The sequence below is a fragment of the Galeopterus variegatus genome, unplaced genomic scaffold (assembly GCF_000696425.1).
Source record: "Galeopterus variegatus unplaced genomic scaffold, G_variegatus-3.0.2 Scaffold1199, whole genome shotgun sequence".
Classification (NCBI taxonomy): Eukaryota; Metazoa; Chordata; class Mammalia; order Dermoptera; family Cynocephalidae; genus Galeopterus; species Galeopterus variegatus.
This window is the reverse complement of record NW_007727310.1, coordinates 212,604-229,919: the sequence shown is the minus strand read 5'-3', so window position 1 is coordinate 229,919 and position 17,316 is coordinate 212,604. Positions and strand designations below refer to the sequence as shown.

At 45.1% G+C, this 17,316-nt stretch overlaps 3 protein-coding genes across 6 annotated transcripts in view; all 3 read left to right on the top strand.

Annotated features, from left to right (window-relative positions):
• PRIM1 (primase, DNA, polypeptide 1 (49kDa)) overlaps positions 1-1,606 on the top strand; it is a 19,277-nt gene extending 17,671 nt beyond the window's left edge. The window contains exon 13 of the mRNA XM_008575497.1: positions 1,491-1,606. Coding sequence (XP_008573719.1) covers positions 1,491-1,510 — 20 coding nt within the window. The 3' untranslated portion in view covers positions 1,511-1,606. The remainder of the gene's footprint in view (positions 1-1,490) is intronic.
• A 2,780-nt stretch (positions 1,607-4,386) lies between these two features.
• LOC103592682 (nascent polypeptide-associated complex subunit alpha) lies at positions 4,387-17,072 on the top strand. 4 transcript variants are annotated; one of them, XM_008575493.1, is made up of 8 exons: positions 4,387-4,663; positions 5,499-5,570; positions 14,993-15,078; positions 15,258-15,335; positions 15,625-15,771; positions 16,291-16,419; positions 16,635-16,757; positions 16,950-17,072. In XM_008575493.1, the coding sequence occupies exons 2-8, from the start codon at positions 5,501-5,503 to the stop codon at positions 16,962-16,964; spliced, it is 648 nt and encodes a 215-aa protein (XP_008573715.1). In that variant the 5' UTR covers positions 4,387-4,663; positions 5,499-5,500; the 3' UTR covers positions 16,965-17,072. The 4 variants fall into 4 exon arrangements, with proteins under 4 accessions (XP_008573715.1, XP_008573718.1, XP_008573717.1 ...); XM_008575496.1 differs by lacking the exon at positions 4,387-4,663 and adding an exon at positions 4,665-4,972; XM_008575495.1 differs by lacking the exon at positions 4,387-4,663 and adding an exon at positions 4,671-4,972 and having other exon boundaries at positions 5,477-5,570.
• LOC103592687 (nascent polypeptide-associated complex subunit alpha, muscle-specific form-like) lies at positions 8,290-13,670 on the top strand. The gene is made up of 3 exons (XM_008575502.1): positions 8,290-8,304; positions 8,397-13,221; positions 13,630-13,670. The coding sequence occupies exons 1-3, from the start codon at positions 8,290-8,292 to the stop codon at positions 13,668-13,670; spliced, it is 4,881 nt and encodes a 1,626-aa protein (XP_008573724.1).
• Positions 17,073-17,316: the final 244 nt, after the last annotated feature.

The window sequence follows — 17,316 nt, the reverse complement described above, 5'->3', positions numbered from 1 at the left end:
AGGGTTAAGATCCCCTTACCGGTCATCTTTTTAAAAAAAAAAAAAAAAGGGCCGGCCCATGGCTCACTCGGGAGAGTGCGGTGCTGATAACACCAAGGCCTTGGGTTCGGATCCCATATGGGGATGGCCGGTTCGCTCACTGGCTGAGCGTGGTGCTGACAACAGCAAGTCAAGGGTTAAGATCCCCTTACCGGTCATCTTTTTAAACAAAAAAAAAAAAGGGCCGGCCCGTGGCTTACTCGGGAGAGTGCGGTGCTGATAACACCAAGGCCTTGGGTTCGGATCCCATATGGGGATGGCCGGTTCGCTCACTGGCTGAGCGTGGTGCTGACAACACCAAGTCAAGGGTTAAGATCCCCTTACTGGTCATCTTTTAAAAATAAATAAATAAATAAATAAAATTTTTAAAAAGGTGTCTGGAAGTGATGAAATGTAAATATGACGAAGGAGGCTGAAGCCAAAGAATATATGGCCTTGAATTCCAGACTTAGAAGTTTGGGCTTAATTCAATAGAAACAGGGAGGCTATTAAAGGTTTTTGAGGAAGGGAGTGTCATGATTTGTAGCTGTATCTAGAAAGATAAATCTGGGGAGAGGCAGAGGGGTTAGAATAGAGCCCAAGAGGACAGCTGGGCTATTGCCTTTAGGACAATAGTGTTGGAGATCTCTGAAAGGTACAAATACTGGAACCATCCCGGAGACTTGGTAATGATTTAGAAGTAGAGAGAAGATGAAAGGGAAACGGTTACAAAAGCCAATGGAAAGGACAGTTTCAAGGAAATTATCAAGGGTCAAGTGCAGTAGGGAACTGATAAAATCCTGTTGGATATAGTAACTAAAAGGAGGTGCAAGAGGATAGCAGTGTCAAATGTTCTTTCAATAGGAGAGACCTGAGCAATGGGAAAAAAATCATCAGAGTGAATATTCAAGAGATTAATGGATACCCTAGAAAACTGTGGCAATGTTATAGAAATACAAACTTCCTCTCCACTTCATTTTTTAATTAAATATGTGATGGTTGGGCTGGCCAGTTGCCTCATTTGGTTAGAGTGTGATGCTGATAATACCAGGAACAGGGCTCAATCCCTGTGCTGGCCAGCCACCAAAAAGAAAAAAAGAAAACAAAGCATGTGATGGTTTAAGGAATTGTGGCTAAGGTAATGCTCTACTCATTGTAGACACTCAAATATGTGCTTTTTGAATGAACAGTGATGACTCTGAACTTGGAAAGCTTCGTTGAAGCTGCCATCCAACTGGCCGTATTAAATCCTTTGTATTCTTGTTGTTCCTACTAGCTCAGCCTATAATGTGGGCTTCAGCAAATGTGAAAGCAAATCTTTATGCATGATGTGAATTTAATGGAAGCATTAAGCAAATCAGAATGTGAAAATAAGTGGACTTTTTGTTTTCATTTGCTATTCTTTGATAAAAATCTACTCTATTTTCTTTGTTATTCTTTTCTTGTTTTGCTTTGTTTCTGTTGTATTTTAGATTTACAAAAAGATTTCTGAACATAACAACTCCTCTCAAACTAATGTGGATATCTTGTGTCTTCAATCAAGTATCAAATACCTCAAGAGCCATCTAATAAATATGACAGGACCATGTATGAGTCTTAATGCTCAAAGTAAAATTTCCATTTCTCATGAAATAATTTATGTTAAAAAGACTTCATGAGACTACAAAAGGAGAATGTCAAGGTTCCTGGAAGAATCAATAAACGGAGGAATAAGTGAACTGTAGATAATTTTTTGAAATTTAATATTATACAAAGATAATTCTAAGAATTCTGATACTCAGTTCTACCAGCTGTCATTTATAGAGATAAGTGAGCACAGTATGCCCAAGATTTTCATCTCAGCTCACTGGATACAACTTCCATATTTCTGGATGAATGAGGGCTTTGTCCTTTTAAGTCTTAGACATTTAAGTTAATTATAGCTGGAGTATATATTTAGTTACTTCCTAATTTTGCTTCCTAATATTTTTATTGGTTAGGCCACACCCCACTGCCCACATTTTAAAAATCATTTTAAACTGGGCATCTAAGCCTACCAAAACTTCAATTCAGAAGGTATGAGTTACTAGATTGACAATACTAGGGCCTAGTACAGAGTTTTTTACAACTATTGCAATCATAACTCCTAAATTTTTCCCTTAGAGAGCAACTGGAGTAGTCTACTGCAAAGAAGCAGCTTAGAAAAAATAACCTACTTCGACAACATAAAACCTGCTGTGCTTGTCAAAACATTGGACTTTTTGGGCCGGCCTGTGGCTCACTCGGGAGAGTGTGGTGCTGATAACACCAAGGCCCCGGGTTCGGATCCCATATAGGGATGGCCGGTTCACTCACTGGTTGAGCGTGGTGCTGACAACACCAAGTCAAGGGTTAAGATCCCCTTACCGGTCATCTTTTTAAAAAGAAAAAAAAAAGGACTTTTTACATATCTAAGTACTTAAATTGTAAAAGTTTTGTTTTTTTTCATGTTTGATTTTGTACGGTGGTTTCTAAAATGTCAGATTTTTCTGGCCTGGTTTTATAACCAAACTAAACAAAACAGTTCTAGTGCACATTCTATCTTCTGAGAAACAATAAGTAAGCTGTCAGGCTGGTACTTTCTGTGTATTTCGTTTAACATTGTTTTCCTCTATAGTCACAGTCTTCTTTTAACAGACTATAATGTAGTCATTACATTGAAATGCTTTGAATTTTTTCCTCTATTTTAATAAAAAAATATTAAAGTCTATTGTGTAAAATTCCTCATTATTTGAGCTTCTGTGTACTATATAGATTATTCAGTATTCAGGTTCTAAAAGTGGGTCAGTTAAAACTGAATACAAAATTACTAAAGACTCAGTCTAGCTGTAGAACTCAGAACAAGAGTAGAAAGACTGGTATTACGCTTTCAACGAGATGTTAAGCTTTCATTATGGTTTTGTAAATATGTCTAACATTAAAGTATTTTAATGCTTTAATATTAAAGCCCTTGGATAAAAGCTTGTATACTGGCCCATAAAATTATTAATTACAGAACACATTGTGTGCATTAAAAAGAAATGTTTGGTTCCTAAAGAGAGCAGAAGCATGCACAAAGCCTATTTATCAACTTCCCTTTTCCCTCACTGATTTGTGAATTCACTGATATGTCAGAATTGTAGAAACAGAGGGCACAAAAATGACTTCCATCTCCAAACTTGCCAATTTATAAAGAAACCCAAAGAAAAAGAAAATACATCCTTCCTTGGCTAGTCAACACAACAGAGAGCCAGAAAAAGTCTGTGAGCTTGCTGGGGGGGGGTGGGGGTTGGAATGGTCAATATGTAGTTTTGTCTAAGGAGATGATTGGCTATTTCTGGCCCTTTCTTCTGAAGGTCATGGACTGCATTGAAAATCTTCCAAATCACATATTTAGCTAGGTAGAAATTAATTCTATCTACAATTTAATAGTAAAAATAAACACTTTTTAAGTAATGTACACATATTACCTAATTTGATCTTTCTAATATATGAAGTAGCTGCTGTCTCCATTTTACAGATGAGAAAACTGAGGTGAAAATAGATTATTTAAAGTGTGCAAGGTGACCGAACTGAGATTCAGAGGAGTCTAACTTCAGAGTCTGTTCTTAATCATTCCACAATATTGCCTTTCCTATCTGAAGAGAAATTCAGAATTTCACATTCCTGGTAAACTCCACTATCTCACTTAATCCTCATTAACCAATCCTCACTTCACAATGGTAAACACCTCAGAAATTTAAAAGTAGCTTTCAGACATTTAAAATTTTCACACTTCCTTTAAGGCAACTACAATCGTCTTAAAACCATTAGATCATATAATGTCACGTGGTTTAGATAATCCAGGGACATATTTGTTGAGTCTTTTTGTAGGGCTGAGAAATAAGGTATGGGAGTCATTAGCCTTATTATTAGGAAAACTTTTCAAGGACCCTACTGTACAAAGCATGGGTTCTTAAGGTTGGGTCCCGGACCCCTAGAATGGATGTTTCAGTATGTCTAAGAAGTGTCCAAAATAGCAGACAAAAAGAATTGTATATATGCCTATATTCTTCCTTCTGGGGATGGGAATCTGTAACTTCGTAATTTCAACATCGGCCTAAACCATGTATTCCAAAAATGATTGAAAGGTCACTTCTACTTTCCAATGTTATGAATGCAATCTCTGTGGCATTCGCCACTATTTAATGTCTCATATTAAATGTCTCATATTTTCCTGCATTTAACTTCTCATATTTCCATGAAATCGGGAAGTTGCCTTAATAGCGCTGTCTCTACTTTGCGGACCAGAGGGCGGAGCATGCTTCTCTCTCACGGTTTCCCTTCGGGTATCAAACACGCTCGCAGGGAGTCAAGGATCAGCTATCTCAGGACTGCGTGGCTCCGCGAGGAGGGTTCTCGCCGGGCCAGGCGTCCTGTTCTGAATCCTTACCCTTATTTAGACCTCGTCAGTACCCCCGCCCTAGGGAACAGCCGGACGGGTCACAAGTTAACGGAAGTGGCTGCCGGCAGCTCCTGACCCGGAATCGGATCCTGGCCACGCCCCGCCCCCCCCCCGCGCGCGCCAGGCTTCCTTCTGCAACAGGGGCGGGTCACGCTCTGCCTCGCTCTCTTTCTACCGCCATCTTGGTTCCGTGTTCTCCGCACAGTAAGTTCTTTCTACGCCGTTATTCAAGATCCGCCGCCATCCGCCTTTCTCGCGGGCTAAGCTGCCCCAGGGGCTGGAAGTTAAGGAGAGTTGGAGACTTTACGGGGCTACAGCGTTCCTACTCCTTCCTGAGCCTTCGGACAAAATGGGGTCTGCGGTGGTTGTCCTGGCCAAAGCAGGGCAGAAGGGCCGCGGGCCGGGCCCGGAGTCCGGCCCTGGGGAGATGGGAGCCGTTGCAGTGTTGGGGGCGGAAGCGGAATGTGTCTGCTGTTGGGAGTGGCTTCAAGAGAATCCGGAGGAGGTTAAGGGGTCACAGCCTTAGAACCCCCCAACACCGTTCTTGCTGTGACAAGCGAGAGTTGGTACTTAAGGCACACTCTGTCTCCTGCTGACGCTCGATAGTCATCAAACAGGAGTTCTGGAGGCACCTGCCCAGGCAGCGTTCATGTTAGGAGGGAAGGGGAGGGGATTCAAGGTATCGTCTGAAGTCTCCCATGGTCGGAAGCCAGACCGGTATCCTCGTCCTTGGGTTGAGAACGCAGTGGCGATTGCTGGCCTTGTGGGGTTTGGAGTGCGGGGTAAAACGAACCCCGGGTATTGGGAAGTACGCTCTCTGCAGAGTGAAGAGGCTCGGTGAGAGAAGGTGATTTCGCTTGATAGAGGTCTGAGGGTCACGTCATATTTCCCACCTATTCCGGCTGCTTTGGGGAGGGTTGTCCCCAAACACCCTTATATTTTATTTCTTAAGTCCTTCACAGTTTTTAAGAATGCTTGGCTCTGGTAAGGTAAGCGAATGCATCCCAATCATTTCAGGCCTCCTTTTTGTTCCCTTCAGATATGCCCGGAGAAGCCACAGAAACCGTCCCTGCTACAGAGCAGGAGTTGCCACAGCCCCAGGCTGAGACAGGTAGGTTCCCCTAGCCCCCTTGCCGTTAATTATATTGGCCTTAAGACCATTTGGTGGGTAAAGTGATAAAGAAGAAATACACGCTTGTCTTTTAGAGTTAACCTTCATTAAAGAAGATGGGGTTGCTGCTTTACCAGGAAGGAGATATCATAAGATTAACTGCTATCCTGGAAGGTCTTCTTTAGGGAGATGGAATAAAAATAGTATCTTTAGATTTGTGGACAGTAAGAGTTCCCTAGCCTGCTTTGTAGGTTATGCCAAGTGCCTCAAAAGAAGCTCTGCTATGGAACCCCCACCTCAAGTAGGAAAACTGAGCAGGGAAAGGGCTTTGTGATCCTTACTTACTGGAACTGAATGACACACGGGCAGGGCAAGGAGACCTGAGCTTTTGTGAAGTTTCAGCTAGCAAGTTGCATCAAGGTTTTAGATAGCCGGGCTTGGCATTGTGCCTTCATCACATGTCTGGATGAGATGTGTACTGGTGGTAAATGTGTCCTACTGGGCCCCAGAGCCCTCCTAGGTCAGTTAACTTGTTTTAGGGATTGGTGCTGAGCTATTTCTAGTGTGTTGGAATAGTGCCTGCCACATTGTCTGGAATCCAGGATTGAAATAAATCTTTTGACTGATCTTCAGCGTTGAAGTTAATGGATGTAGAATATAGTGTGAAGGCAAAAGTGATAGTCTTGCTAAGTCGGTTGTGCAGAAGTAAGCCAAGGGAATCTTCATGCTGTAATCTTCATCATCATCACTTTTTTAAATAGTAAATTTTTTTTTTTTTTTAAATTCCACCTGTCACAGGCAATTTCTGTCTCCTTTTGGAGTTAAAATAGAGTCGTTTATAGTCGAAAGCATTGTGGTTCTCCCTCCCACCTGTCTGATTTTAGCAGCTGAAGGGATTAATACAGCTGCTAGAAAAGAGAAAGGAGGGGCCCCTGAGTTGGGGAATGAACAATACGAAATCCTTGAACTACAGTAGACTTAAGGAAGGAGAAAAAATAAAGGAGTGTTCTCTAAAGATCCTGTAATTTCAGTGCTAAACAAGATTTTAGAGATAGTGTCATTAAATAATTTTACAAACATGGAGACTTAAAATTCAGGTGAATTTAGAGTAGTCTGGTTTCAGGCTTTAAAACTAATGCCAGTTACTTCTGAAGCAGTCCTTAGGCAGTGCTGTTAAATGTATTCCTGAATAGTCTGAGCTTCTACAGTAGGTTTATCATATTAAGGGAGAACCAGTGATAAAGACTCAGGATTTTGTCACTAACTATAACTAAATTGTTTATTAGAAATGAATGAAGAAACTAGTTCAGGGAATTAGTTATGGTATCAAAGCAAGTAGTTTCAGCCTGATCCCATCTTGATATGCAGTCAGAAGAAAACATTCCATGTTTTAAATCTGATTAATATGTTTGAAAGTATTTGTACTGTAATCATAAGACTTCGACTAGGAAAAATTGGTTGAGCCACCTATCATTCTTTTATAGTAAGATACTATAAGAACTTTAGAATTACTGGTTAAGTGAATTTGGATGCTATGGGCTCTTTTTATGGCTGGCTGGTACAGGGATCAAACCCAACCTTGATGTCCGCACCACACTCTAATCAACTGAGCTAATAAGCAGCTGGCTGTTTTTGTTTTTTTCTGTTTTCATTCCCATTTAGGCGTTGAGCATTTGTTGATCTAATCCTGTGTTACCTCCTAAATGACAAACGTGTTTTTTCCATTATTCAGTAAACCTTTTACTTCATTTTACTGTAGTGCCAAATATTGGTCTGTTTTGATAGAATGAAATACTTATCCAGATTAAGGGGTGGGGAACCAATGTATTCTTTCCGCAACAATTCTCTGCTTCCAAAATAGAACGATAATCTGGTTTAACAAGTTGGGTTAGAGTTTCATAATACAATTTCCACCTTTGTGACTTAGTTCTTTCCCTGGAGATCTAATTCATCTTGGATTGATGTCCAAGAGCTAACATTACCTAGGAAGGTCTGTAGAGACTGGAGTCCAACCCATTTGTGGTTGGGGTTTTTTTTTTTTTGGTTCTGTGTTTGGTTTTGGTGAATACATAAACTGAGGCATAAGGAGGCTAAGTGACTTAGTAATTAATATTTAGTACTAAATTCTGAAGAGTTGCAATTTTAGGAATAACTGACTTGTGCCTGGCACCCCCTTCTAAAACTTTTTTTTTTTTTTTAAAGATGACCGGTAAGGGGATCTTAACCCTTGACTTGGTGTAGTCACCACCACGCTCAGCCAGTGACCTAATCAGCCATCCCTATATAGGATCCGAACCCGCGGCCTTGGTGTTATCAGCACTGCACTCTCCCGAGTGAGCCACGGGCTGCCCTCCCTTCCTAAAACTTTTAACACTCAGATTTATCCTGGTCTAGTGGAAGCCTGATGCCCCGTCTTTACCACTGATCACTACCTAACTTGTTCCTGTTTTTGATGTCTGTTTTAATTAGTTCATGATCCTTGGGTGAACAGGATAGCACAACTGTCTAGTTCTAGTGGTAATTCTGTTGGTTGCAAGGACTTGAGAATGGGATCCCTTTCTAGAGGGAAGGGGAGGGCACAACAGGGAAAGGGTAGGAAGCATTTTGTCCCCCCAATTAAATGTAGGCTGCTCTTTAGACTGTTCTCTACACCCTAAAATAGTTGGTTTATTTTGATAGAACTTGGGAAGTGTGCTAGTATTCTCACTTGACCACTGAAATGTATTTGGGAAAGGTTGGTGTTGTCACCTTTGTCTAATCCTGTGTGGTGACTTTCATTCTCAGATTGAAAACTCCAGGATTTCCTGTGAGGCATGTTGAACCAAGTTGGGCTGCATAACTCACCTTTTTGTTTTGTTTTTTCTCTTCCCTTTATCTCCTATTTGCTTTTTTCCTCCAGCTTTGCTTCCTAGGTCTTCAACCTTGAGTGTCACTACTGCCTTAGAGCAGCCTAGACCTACCCTTAATCCTCCTTGCTCCTTGGCCCCTCAACAATGCCCTTTGGCAACTGCTCCCCAGCCTCCCCCATTCCCTTCTCCCTCTAGTATTTCCTCAACCCCTTTTGAAGTTCCTTTTCCTCAGTCATCCTCTGGGACAGCCCAGCCTTTGGGAACTGCCCCTGACACCCCTACTTTCCTACCAAACCTAATAGGGCCTCCCATCTCCCCAGCTGCCTTAGCTCTGGCTGCTCCCATGATAACTCCAACTCTAAAAGGTGCCCATTCCTCTTCAACTCCCTTAGCTCTGGTTGCCTTGGCTCCCCACTCAGTTCAGAAAAGTTCTGTTTTTCCACCTAACCCTTTTACCTCACCTCCTTCAGTTACTGTAGCTGAGTCAGCGTCACTGACATCTCTGTCAGCCCCCATTGCTCCCTCAGAACCAAAAACCTCTCCTATTCAAGCTCCTTCTCAGGTTGTCCCTAATCCGGAAAGTGCCCCCAGTCCTCCAGGTATAGTCAGTGCAATTCCTTCCCGCCTTGTAACTACCTTGGCCTCTGTTCAGTCTGGAATAGCCTCCTGTCCTCAGATACCATCCACCACTCCCCTAGCCATCACTTCCCCTCAAGTCAAAAGTATACCCACTTCCTCAGCTCTGGCTTCTCCACAAAACCTAGTAAGCTTCAGCCTAAAGGGTCCTGTTAGTCCACCTGCTGCCTTATCCTCTTCAACCCAGTCTATTCCTACGGTGACCTCTTCTCAGAAAACTATGGCTCCAAGCATCCCTCCAGTTTTCTCCACTCCTTTGGGCTCTCATCTTTCACCTTTACATCAGAGTTCTTTCAGTTCTTCTGTCCAACATGTAGATCAAACAGGTCCTACTGCTCTGTCAGATCCTACAATGAATACCATTTCTGTAGATCATTCCTCCATAAGGGCCTCTTATCATTCTGAGGGATCTGTAATTCCTCCCCTTTCTTCCAGAAATGAGGTGGTTCCTGCTGCTGTTGCTGCTTTTTCAGTGGGGGCTCCGCCTTCTCCTCTGGCTCCATCTGTTGACAAAAGCCCTTCTAGCATCGCTAGCATAACCTCTTACAACCCTTCTGGCTCCCTAAATGTAGCTACCTCTTCTTCATTATCTCCTGCTGCCCCTCTCATTCTCAAAGGCTCTCCTGTTGCCACTCATCATCAGTCTTTAATGGCCCAGATTCCTGTTTCTCCAGGAAGTCCAGGCTTGAAAGAAGCTCCTGTTTCTTCTGTTGGAGCCACCCAACTTGTGATGACTAATCCCTCGACAATTTCTGCAGTATCTACTATCTTGGATGTAGCTACTTGTCTCTCTCCAATTTCATCAGTTCCCACAGGTAGTCAAGAACCAACATCCTCTACTGCCTTGGTTATGGCACCTGTGGCTTCCAAAGAGCTTCCTACTCAAGTAGCAACCACTCTGGGGATACCAGTCTCTCTTCCTGTGCCAGCCCCTGAAGACCTCAAAAATCTCCCTACTTCATTATTGGTAAAGTTCCCAACACAAAAAGATCTCCAAACTGTACCTGCCTCTCTTGTTTTTTCAGCCGGGGCAGGACTCCCTACCAAGAAAGACCCTACTCTACCACCATTGGCCCTGGCAACCCCTAAAAATTCCCCCTCTACCCAAAGTACTTCATCTTCTCTGGAGATCACTCTCTCTCCTGAAGCCTCCCCAGCGAGGAAGAGCCCTGTTGAACCCCACCCTGTAGGTGAGCCAGCCAGTGCTACTCCTCTGGGTGATAACTCCCCGACCTCTGTAATCAAGACAGATCCTCATGCAAGCCCAGACCCTGCAGGTCTGCTTCTCAAAAGTTTAGTGACTACATTTCCTTTGGAAAGTGCTGACCCTGCTAGGGTGGCTCCTACAACTGCTAAAGTTACCTCCAATCCTGCAGTTACAGCCAGCCCTTTTCTAGAAGGACCTGTCTTTTTAGCTCCTAAACACCACCCAGCTAAGAAGGGTACTTCCTCTCTTACTACTTTACCTTCGGTTCCTCCAACATCTGGAAGTTGCCCTGTGACTTCAACTGTGACTTTATCCCCCCAGAATGTTTCTACTTCTCTAGCTGCTTTGGTACCGGCCCCTGAAATTCCAAAACCTGTGCTCTTTCCCTCTCTTCCCCTAACTGGGACTTCTACGGGTGCAAAGAAATTTGATGGTATTTCTCATACCTTAACAGTGGGAGCTGTGGCTTCCTCTCCTGAAGGGTGCCCTGCTAAGGACTCTGGTGGTTCTGTTACTGAGTCTTCCAAAGGAACTCTGACTTACCTAGCTGACTCCCCATCTCCTTTAGGGACTAGTGTGTCTCCTCAAACTAAAAGACCTCCAACCAAAAAGGAATCTGCTATCCCTGATGCTCCTGTTGGAAGTCTCTCATCCCCTGTTTCTCCCATTGAAACTTCCTTTCTTCCGGAGGCCAGTCTTTCTTTTCAAGGACCTAAAGTCTCACACACCAAGAAGCATTCTTCCACTCCTCCAACTATGACTCTTCCCTCCCCCAAAAAGGCCCCAGCAACTCGAGCCTCCAAAGGAGGCCCAGCTATCCCATCTCCCAAAGGGGTCCCCACTTGCCCACCTGTGACTCCTCCCTCCCCCAAAAAGAATCCATCCCCCAAAGGAGGTCCAGCTACCCCAGCTCCTAAAGGGCCCCCCACTTCCCCAGCCATGACTCTTCCCTCACCCAAAGCCCACACACCCCCAGCTGTGATTTCTCCCTCATCCAAAGAGTCCCTAGCTACCCCATCCCCAAATGAAGCTGCCACTCCCCCAGCTGTGACTCCTCCCTCCCCCGAAGAGGCCCCAGCAACTTCAGTCCCCAAAGGAGCTCCAGCCAAACCCAAAGGGGCCCTCACTCCTCCAGCTATGACTCCTCCTTCTCTCAAAAAGGCCCCAGCAATTCCAGCCCCCAAAGGAAGCCCAGCTAGCCCATCTCCCAAAGGTACTCCCAGTACCCTAGCTGTTACTCCTCCCCAAAAAGCCCCAACTACCCCGGCTGAGACTCCTTCCCCCAAAGAGGCCCCAGCAACTCCACCACCCAAAGGAGCTCCAGCTACGCCATCCTCCAAAGGGGCTCCCACTCCTCCAGCTTTGACTTCTCCCTCTCCCAAAGAGGCTCCAGCAACTCCAGCACCTAAAGGAGCTCCAGCTACCCCATCCTCCAAAGGGGCTCCCACTCCTCCAGCTTTGACTTCTCCCTCTCCCAAAGAGGCTCCAGCAACTCCAGCACCTAAAGGAGCTCCAGCTACCCCATCCTCCAAAGGGGCTCCCACTCCTCCAGCTTTGACTTCTCCCTCTCCCAAAGAGGCTCCAGCAACTCCAGCACCCAAAGGAACTCCAACTACCCCATCCTCCAAAGGGGCTCCCACTCCTCCAGCTTTGACTTCTCTTTCTCCCAAAGAGGTTCCAGCAACTCCAGCTACCCCATCCTCCAAAGGGGCTCCCACTCCCCCAGCTGTGACTTCTCCCCCTCCAAAAGAGGCTCCAGCAACTCCAGCTACCCCATCCTCCAAAGGGGCTCCCACTCCTCCAGCTTTGACTTCTTCCTCTCCCAAAGAGGCTCCATTAACTCCAGCTACCCCATCCTCCAAAGGGGCTCCCACTCCCCCAGCTGTGACTTCTCCCTCTCCAAAAGAGGCTCCAGCACCCAAAGGAGCTCTAGCTACCCCATCCTCCAGAGGGGCTCCTACTCCCCCAGCTGTGACTCCTCCCTCCCCCAAAAAGATCCCAGCTACTTCAGCCCCCAAAGGGGTCCCTCCTCCCCCAGCTGTGACTTCTCCCTCTCTCAAAGATGCCCCAGCAACTTCAGCCCCCAGAGGAGTTCCGGCTACTCCATCCCCCAATGGTGCTCCAGCTACCCCAGCTGTTACTCCTTCCCCCAAAAAGGCCCCAGCTACCCTGTTCCCCAAAGGAGCCCCCACTCATTCAGCTGTGACTCCTCCCTCCCCCAGAGAGGCTCCCATGCCCACTGCTGTGTCTTCTTCTCCCAAAGGCTCCCCTACTTCCCCAGTTTCAGTCACATGTACCATGGGGGCCATTGCCCCTCGGGCATCTAAAGGACTCTCAGCAAAGAAAGGCCTCACTGCTCCTAAAGAAGGACTTACTGCTGCAACTTCAGAAAGTGTACCAGTCATTACAGCTCCCACTCAGAAAGGTCTACCAGCCAAGAAGAGTTCTGCTAATTCACCTCCTATTTGCCCAGATCCCTCAGCTAAGAATGGTACTAAAGGACCCCTTTCAAAGACTGCAAAAGCCCTCCATATTTCTCCTGCAAAGGACAAAGATTCTTTTCATTCCCCGAAGGGCCCCTTGACTCCTTTTGAGTCTAAGACATCTACCGCTCTAGTAGCACCTACCTCTGAAAAGGTCCTTTCTAAAGCTGGATCAGCAGCATCTGTCTCTCCAGCACCCACTCCACCAGTCTCTCTGCCTCTTGCTCCCTCCCTAGTTCCCCCTCTGCTTCCTAAACAGCAGTTTCTGCCATCCTCACCTGGCCTGGTGCTGGAATCACCCTCTAAGCCCCCAACCCCTGCTGAGGAGGATGAGCTGCCGCCTCTGATTCCCCCGGAACCAGTTTCTGGGGGAGTACCTTTCCAGTTGGTCCTCGACAACATGCCCACCCCCAAACCTGCTGGGATCACTGCCCCACCCCCCTCTGCCAAGCAGCCTGTTTTGAAGAACAACAAGGGTATATGCCTTGGTTTGCCGTGTGCATGGTGTGTTGCCCACACCCCTCCTGGTGGCTACCCACCAGTACTAACCCTAGGATGCGCTGCTTTCTCCAGTGTATCCGCTTGTGTGTTTCGATGTAGAATATAGAATGATAATTTTAATGTAAAGTTCTAGAAATATGAACCCAAATCTTGGTTTTCATCACTTCAGATAATACCTTGTGTTTCATTTTGTGTGATGTGGTCCAGACCAAGTCCTGGGTCTGCCATTTTTTTTTTACCTTAACTGATTTGACATTGAAAACCAAGACCTATCAGACCTATAATCTGCTCTAATCTCTTCCACACTAACTTTGTCCCTGGGCCTGGGATTTGCTAAAATAGTGGGGAATCTGGAGCTATTTGTTTTTCTTTTTACTTTGTAGACTTAGTAATGACCAGTTGCCCACGGATTCTCTTTTCTTAAATATGTAGAGACCTGTTCTTCCTAGCCTGAGAATGGTGCTGGTATATGTTTTTTTTCCTCAGTAATCTTTATTGATGCTTGGCCTTTCGATAGAGGGAAATTTAAAATACGTGAATTATGTTTGGAAGAAAAGGGAAATCATAGGACAGTACCTAGTAGAGAATTTGACTATTAGAGCTCTAGATGGACATCACTGGGAATTTTCCAGCTATGTTGATAGAATTGCTAGACTAAGTGGCTTGAAAATAAGGCCAAATGTGTGTACACAACTGCTTCTGGCCTCCTCCAACCCAGTTTGAGAGGTATGCACTCTGCCTGTTCTGCCTCTACAATTTGATTTTGTATTTTTTTTCACTTACGTATATCTGGAGACACCTCTTGCCAGAACCTTTTGAGAATGGTTGGGCTATTGGGTAAAATTTGGAGTTACATGGGTCAGTGATATTTGCCTGTGATAAGAAATGAAGTCCTTGGGCCCGCCCGTGGCTCACCCTGGAGGGTGCGGTGCTGATAACACCAAGGCCACAGGTTTGGATCCTATATAGGGATGGCCAGTTGGCTCACAAGAAAAGCCCTTGAGGGGGGGCCGGCCCGGTGGCGCACTGGAGAGTGCGCTGCCTGGGAGCGCGGCGGCGCTCCCGCCGAGGGTTCGGATCCTATGTGGAGACTGGTTCCTGCTCACTGGCTGAGCGTGGTGCGGGCGCAACACCGAGGGTTGCGATCCCGTTGCTGGTCCCCAGTATGGGCACGACACCGAGGGTTGCGATCCCGTTACCGGTCAGTAAAAAAGACAAAAAGGAAAAAAAAAAAAAGAAAAGCCCTTGAGGGGGGGCCGGCCCGGTGGCGCACTGCTACAGTGCGCTGCCTGGGAGCGCGGCGGCGCTCCCGCCGAGGGTTCGGATCCTATGTGGAGACTGGTTCCTGCTCACTGGCTGAGCGTGGTGCGGGCGCAACACCGAGGGTTGCGATCCCGTTGCTGGTCCCCAGTATGGGCGCGACACCGAGGGTTGCGATCCCGTTACCGGTCAGTAAAAAAGACAAAAAGGAAAAAAAAAAAAAGAAAAGCCCTTGAGGGGAAGAAAGCAGTTATAGTACATAAACTGCTCAGCTGTATCTAATGACTACTCAGTTCTGGGACTGGGTCTTTAACAGATGTGTACACACTCATTTATGACTTAAGTCAGGAGCTATTGAACTGGCTTCACACAAACCAGTTTTTTTAGGTCTAGCATAAGGCAGTGACTTCTAGTCCAGGCAAGTCATGATGAGGTACCTCCTCATACTCTCTACTATAAAATAGCAAAAGTTATTTGTCATCTTAGGGTCTGGAACAGAATCTGACAGTGATGAATCAGTACCAGAGCTTGAGGAACAAGATTCCACACAGGCAACCACACAACAAGCCCAGGTGGGTATTCACTTACTAACTGGTGTAAGTACTCGGGTCAAAGACACATTGGAGAACTAGAATTGATCAGAGCTGACTTTTGTACTTGGAACTGTGAGCCTTCCATAAAAGGAAAACCACATGGAGATTGCAGTATCCAGATCTTAGCTTCCAGTTAACTTATAGCTGTTTTATCTTAGCTGGCAGCAGCAGCTGAAATTGATGAAGAACCAGTCAGTAAAGCAAAACAGAGTCGGAGTGAAAAGAAGGCACGGAAGGTAAGATTTTAAGTTATTAATGGGGATTAAAGGTTCTGGTGAAGCAACTTTAAAGAGTGGAACACCTATAATGGAACTCTTGGTGTAGTGGTAGAATTCTGTTTAGTTCATAATAACAGAAGTGACTATGGAAGAAAACCCAGAAGTGCTGAAAACCAGTTCTCTATTCTTGTATAAACTTTTCTTGACCCAGGAAGAAACTTTGCTTTGGATATAGCACTATTAGTGTCCCTTGCTTCCTGGAGTTGCTTCTAAAGTTGAAAACATGATTTTCTTTTCTATTCTTTAGGCTATGTCCAAACTGGGTCTTCGACAGGTTACAGGGGTTACTAGAGTCACTATCCGGAAATCTAAGAATATCCTCTTTGTCATCACAAAACCAGATGTCTATAAGAGCCCAGCTTCAGATACCTACATAGTTTTTGGGGAAGCGAAGGTAAGTAAAGGTTTCTTAAGAGTTGCTCTAAGGGCCGGCCCCGTGGCGCACTCGGGAGCACAGCGTTGCTTCCGCCACGGGTTCAGATCCTGTATAAGGATGGCTGGTGCGCTCACTGGCTGAGCGCGGTGCAGGCGACACCAAGCCAAGGGTTGCGATCCCCTTACCGGTCACAAAAAAGACACACACACACACACAAAAGAAAGAGTTGCTCTAAGATCAGGGTTTTTCAACCTCAGCACCATTGACATTTGGGGTCAGATAATTCTTTGTCGTGGAAGGGTGTCCTGTGCATTTCAGATGTTTAGCAGCATTGCATCCAGTTGTGATAGCCAAAAAATCTCCAGAAATTGCCAGATGTCACCTGGGAGACATAGTCTGAGTGAGAGCAAATTTAAAGCTGTATAGTAAGTTACTTGAAAGTGGGTTTAGAGTGAGAGTTTTTAAAGGATGTATATGATTTCTTTTTCATTTACTGCAGACTAATCTATTCACATGACTTGTATTCTCTGCCCATAGATCGAGGATTTATCTCAGCAAGCACAGCTAGCAGCTGCTGAGAAATTCAAAGTTCAAGGTGAAGCTGTTTCAAACATTCAGGAAAACACACAGACTCCGACTGTACAAGAGGAGAGTGAAGAAGAAGAGGTATACCAAAAACACTTTCATACTTTTAATTCTCTCTGTATGGCAGTGTTTGTGTTGGTAGGTAGAAACTATACTGTTTTAGACTCTCAAACCCCATTGAGTTAAGTGGTTTTTTAATTATAATAAGAACTAGATCCAGGAGACTCCGACTCCAGAGAACTACTTAAGTCATTCTTGCCTTTAATTTATTAAGTTTTTTCCCTCTCCTGTCTTAGGTTGATGAAACAGGTGTGGAAGTTAAGGACATAGAATTGGTCATGTCACAAGCAAATGTGTCAAGAGCAAAGGCAGTCCGAGCCCTGAAGAACAACAGTAATGATATTGTAAATGCTATTATGGTAAGTATCCAAGCCTTTATTCCTTGACCATCTCTGCCCTGGCCAGTTATGGGTGACTTTATTTTCTTTGCTTAATATCGGCCAATTAGGAAGCCTCATTCCAAAGCCTGTTCTGAGTTGCCTTAGGTTTTAGTGCCTTGTATTCTCCCAGTTTCCCTGTAACTACGTCTAATTATCTTTTTTCTGTTACAGGAATTAACAATGTAACCATCAGAAAATGAGGACTTTTTTTGGTGTTTCAAAAAGTAACTACAGCTTGGTTTGAAATTTGTACTGTTTCTATCATTAATAAAGTTTGGCTTCTTGTTGGATGAACTCAGTGAGTGCTTGGTCTCTTGCCCCCCCACCCCCCAAAAAACAGTGATGGCTCTAGTAATTTATTGCTCTTAAAACCTTCAGTTGAGGGCCGGCCCGTGGCTCACTCGGGAGAGTGTGGTGCTGATAACACCAGGGCTACGGGTTCGGATCCCGTATAGGGATGGCTGGTTGGCTCACTGGGTGAGCGTGGTGCTGACAACACCAAGTCAAGGGCTAAGATCCCCTTACCGGTCATCTTTTT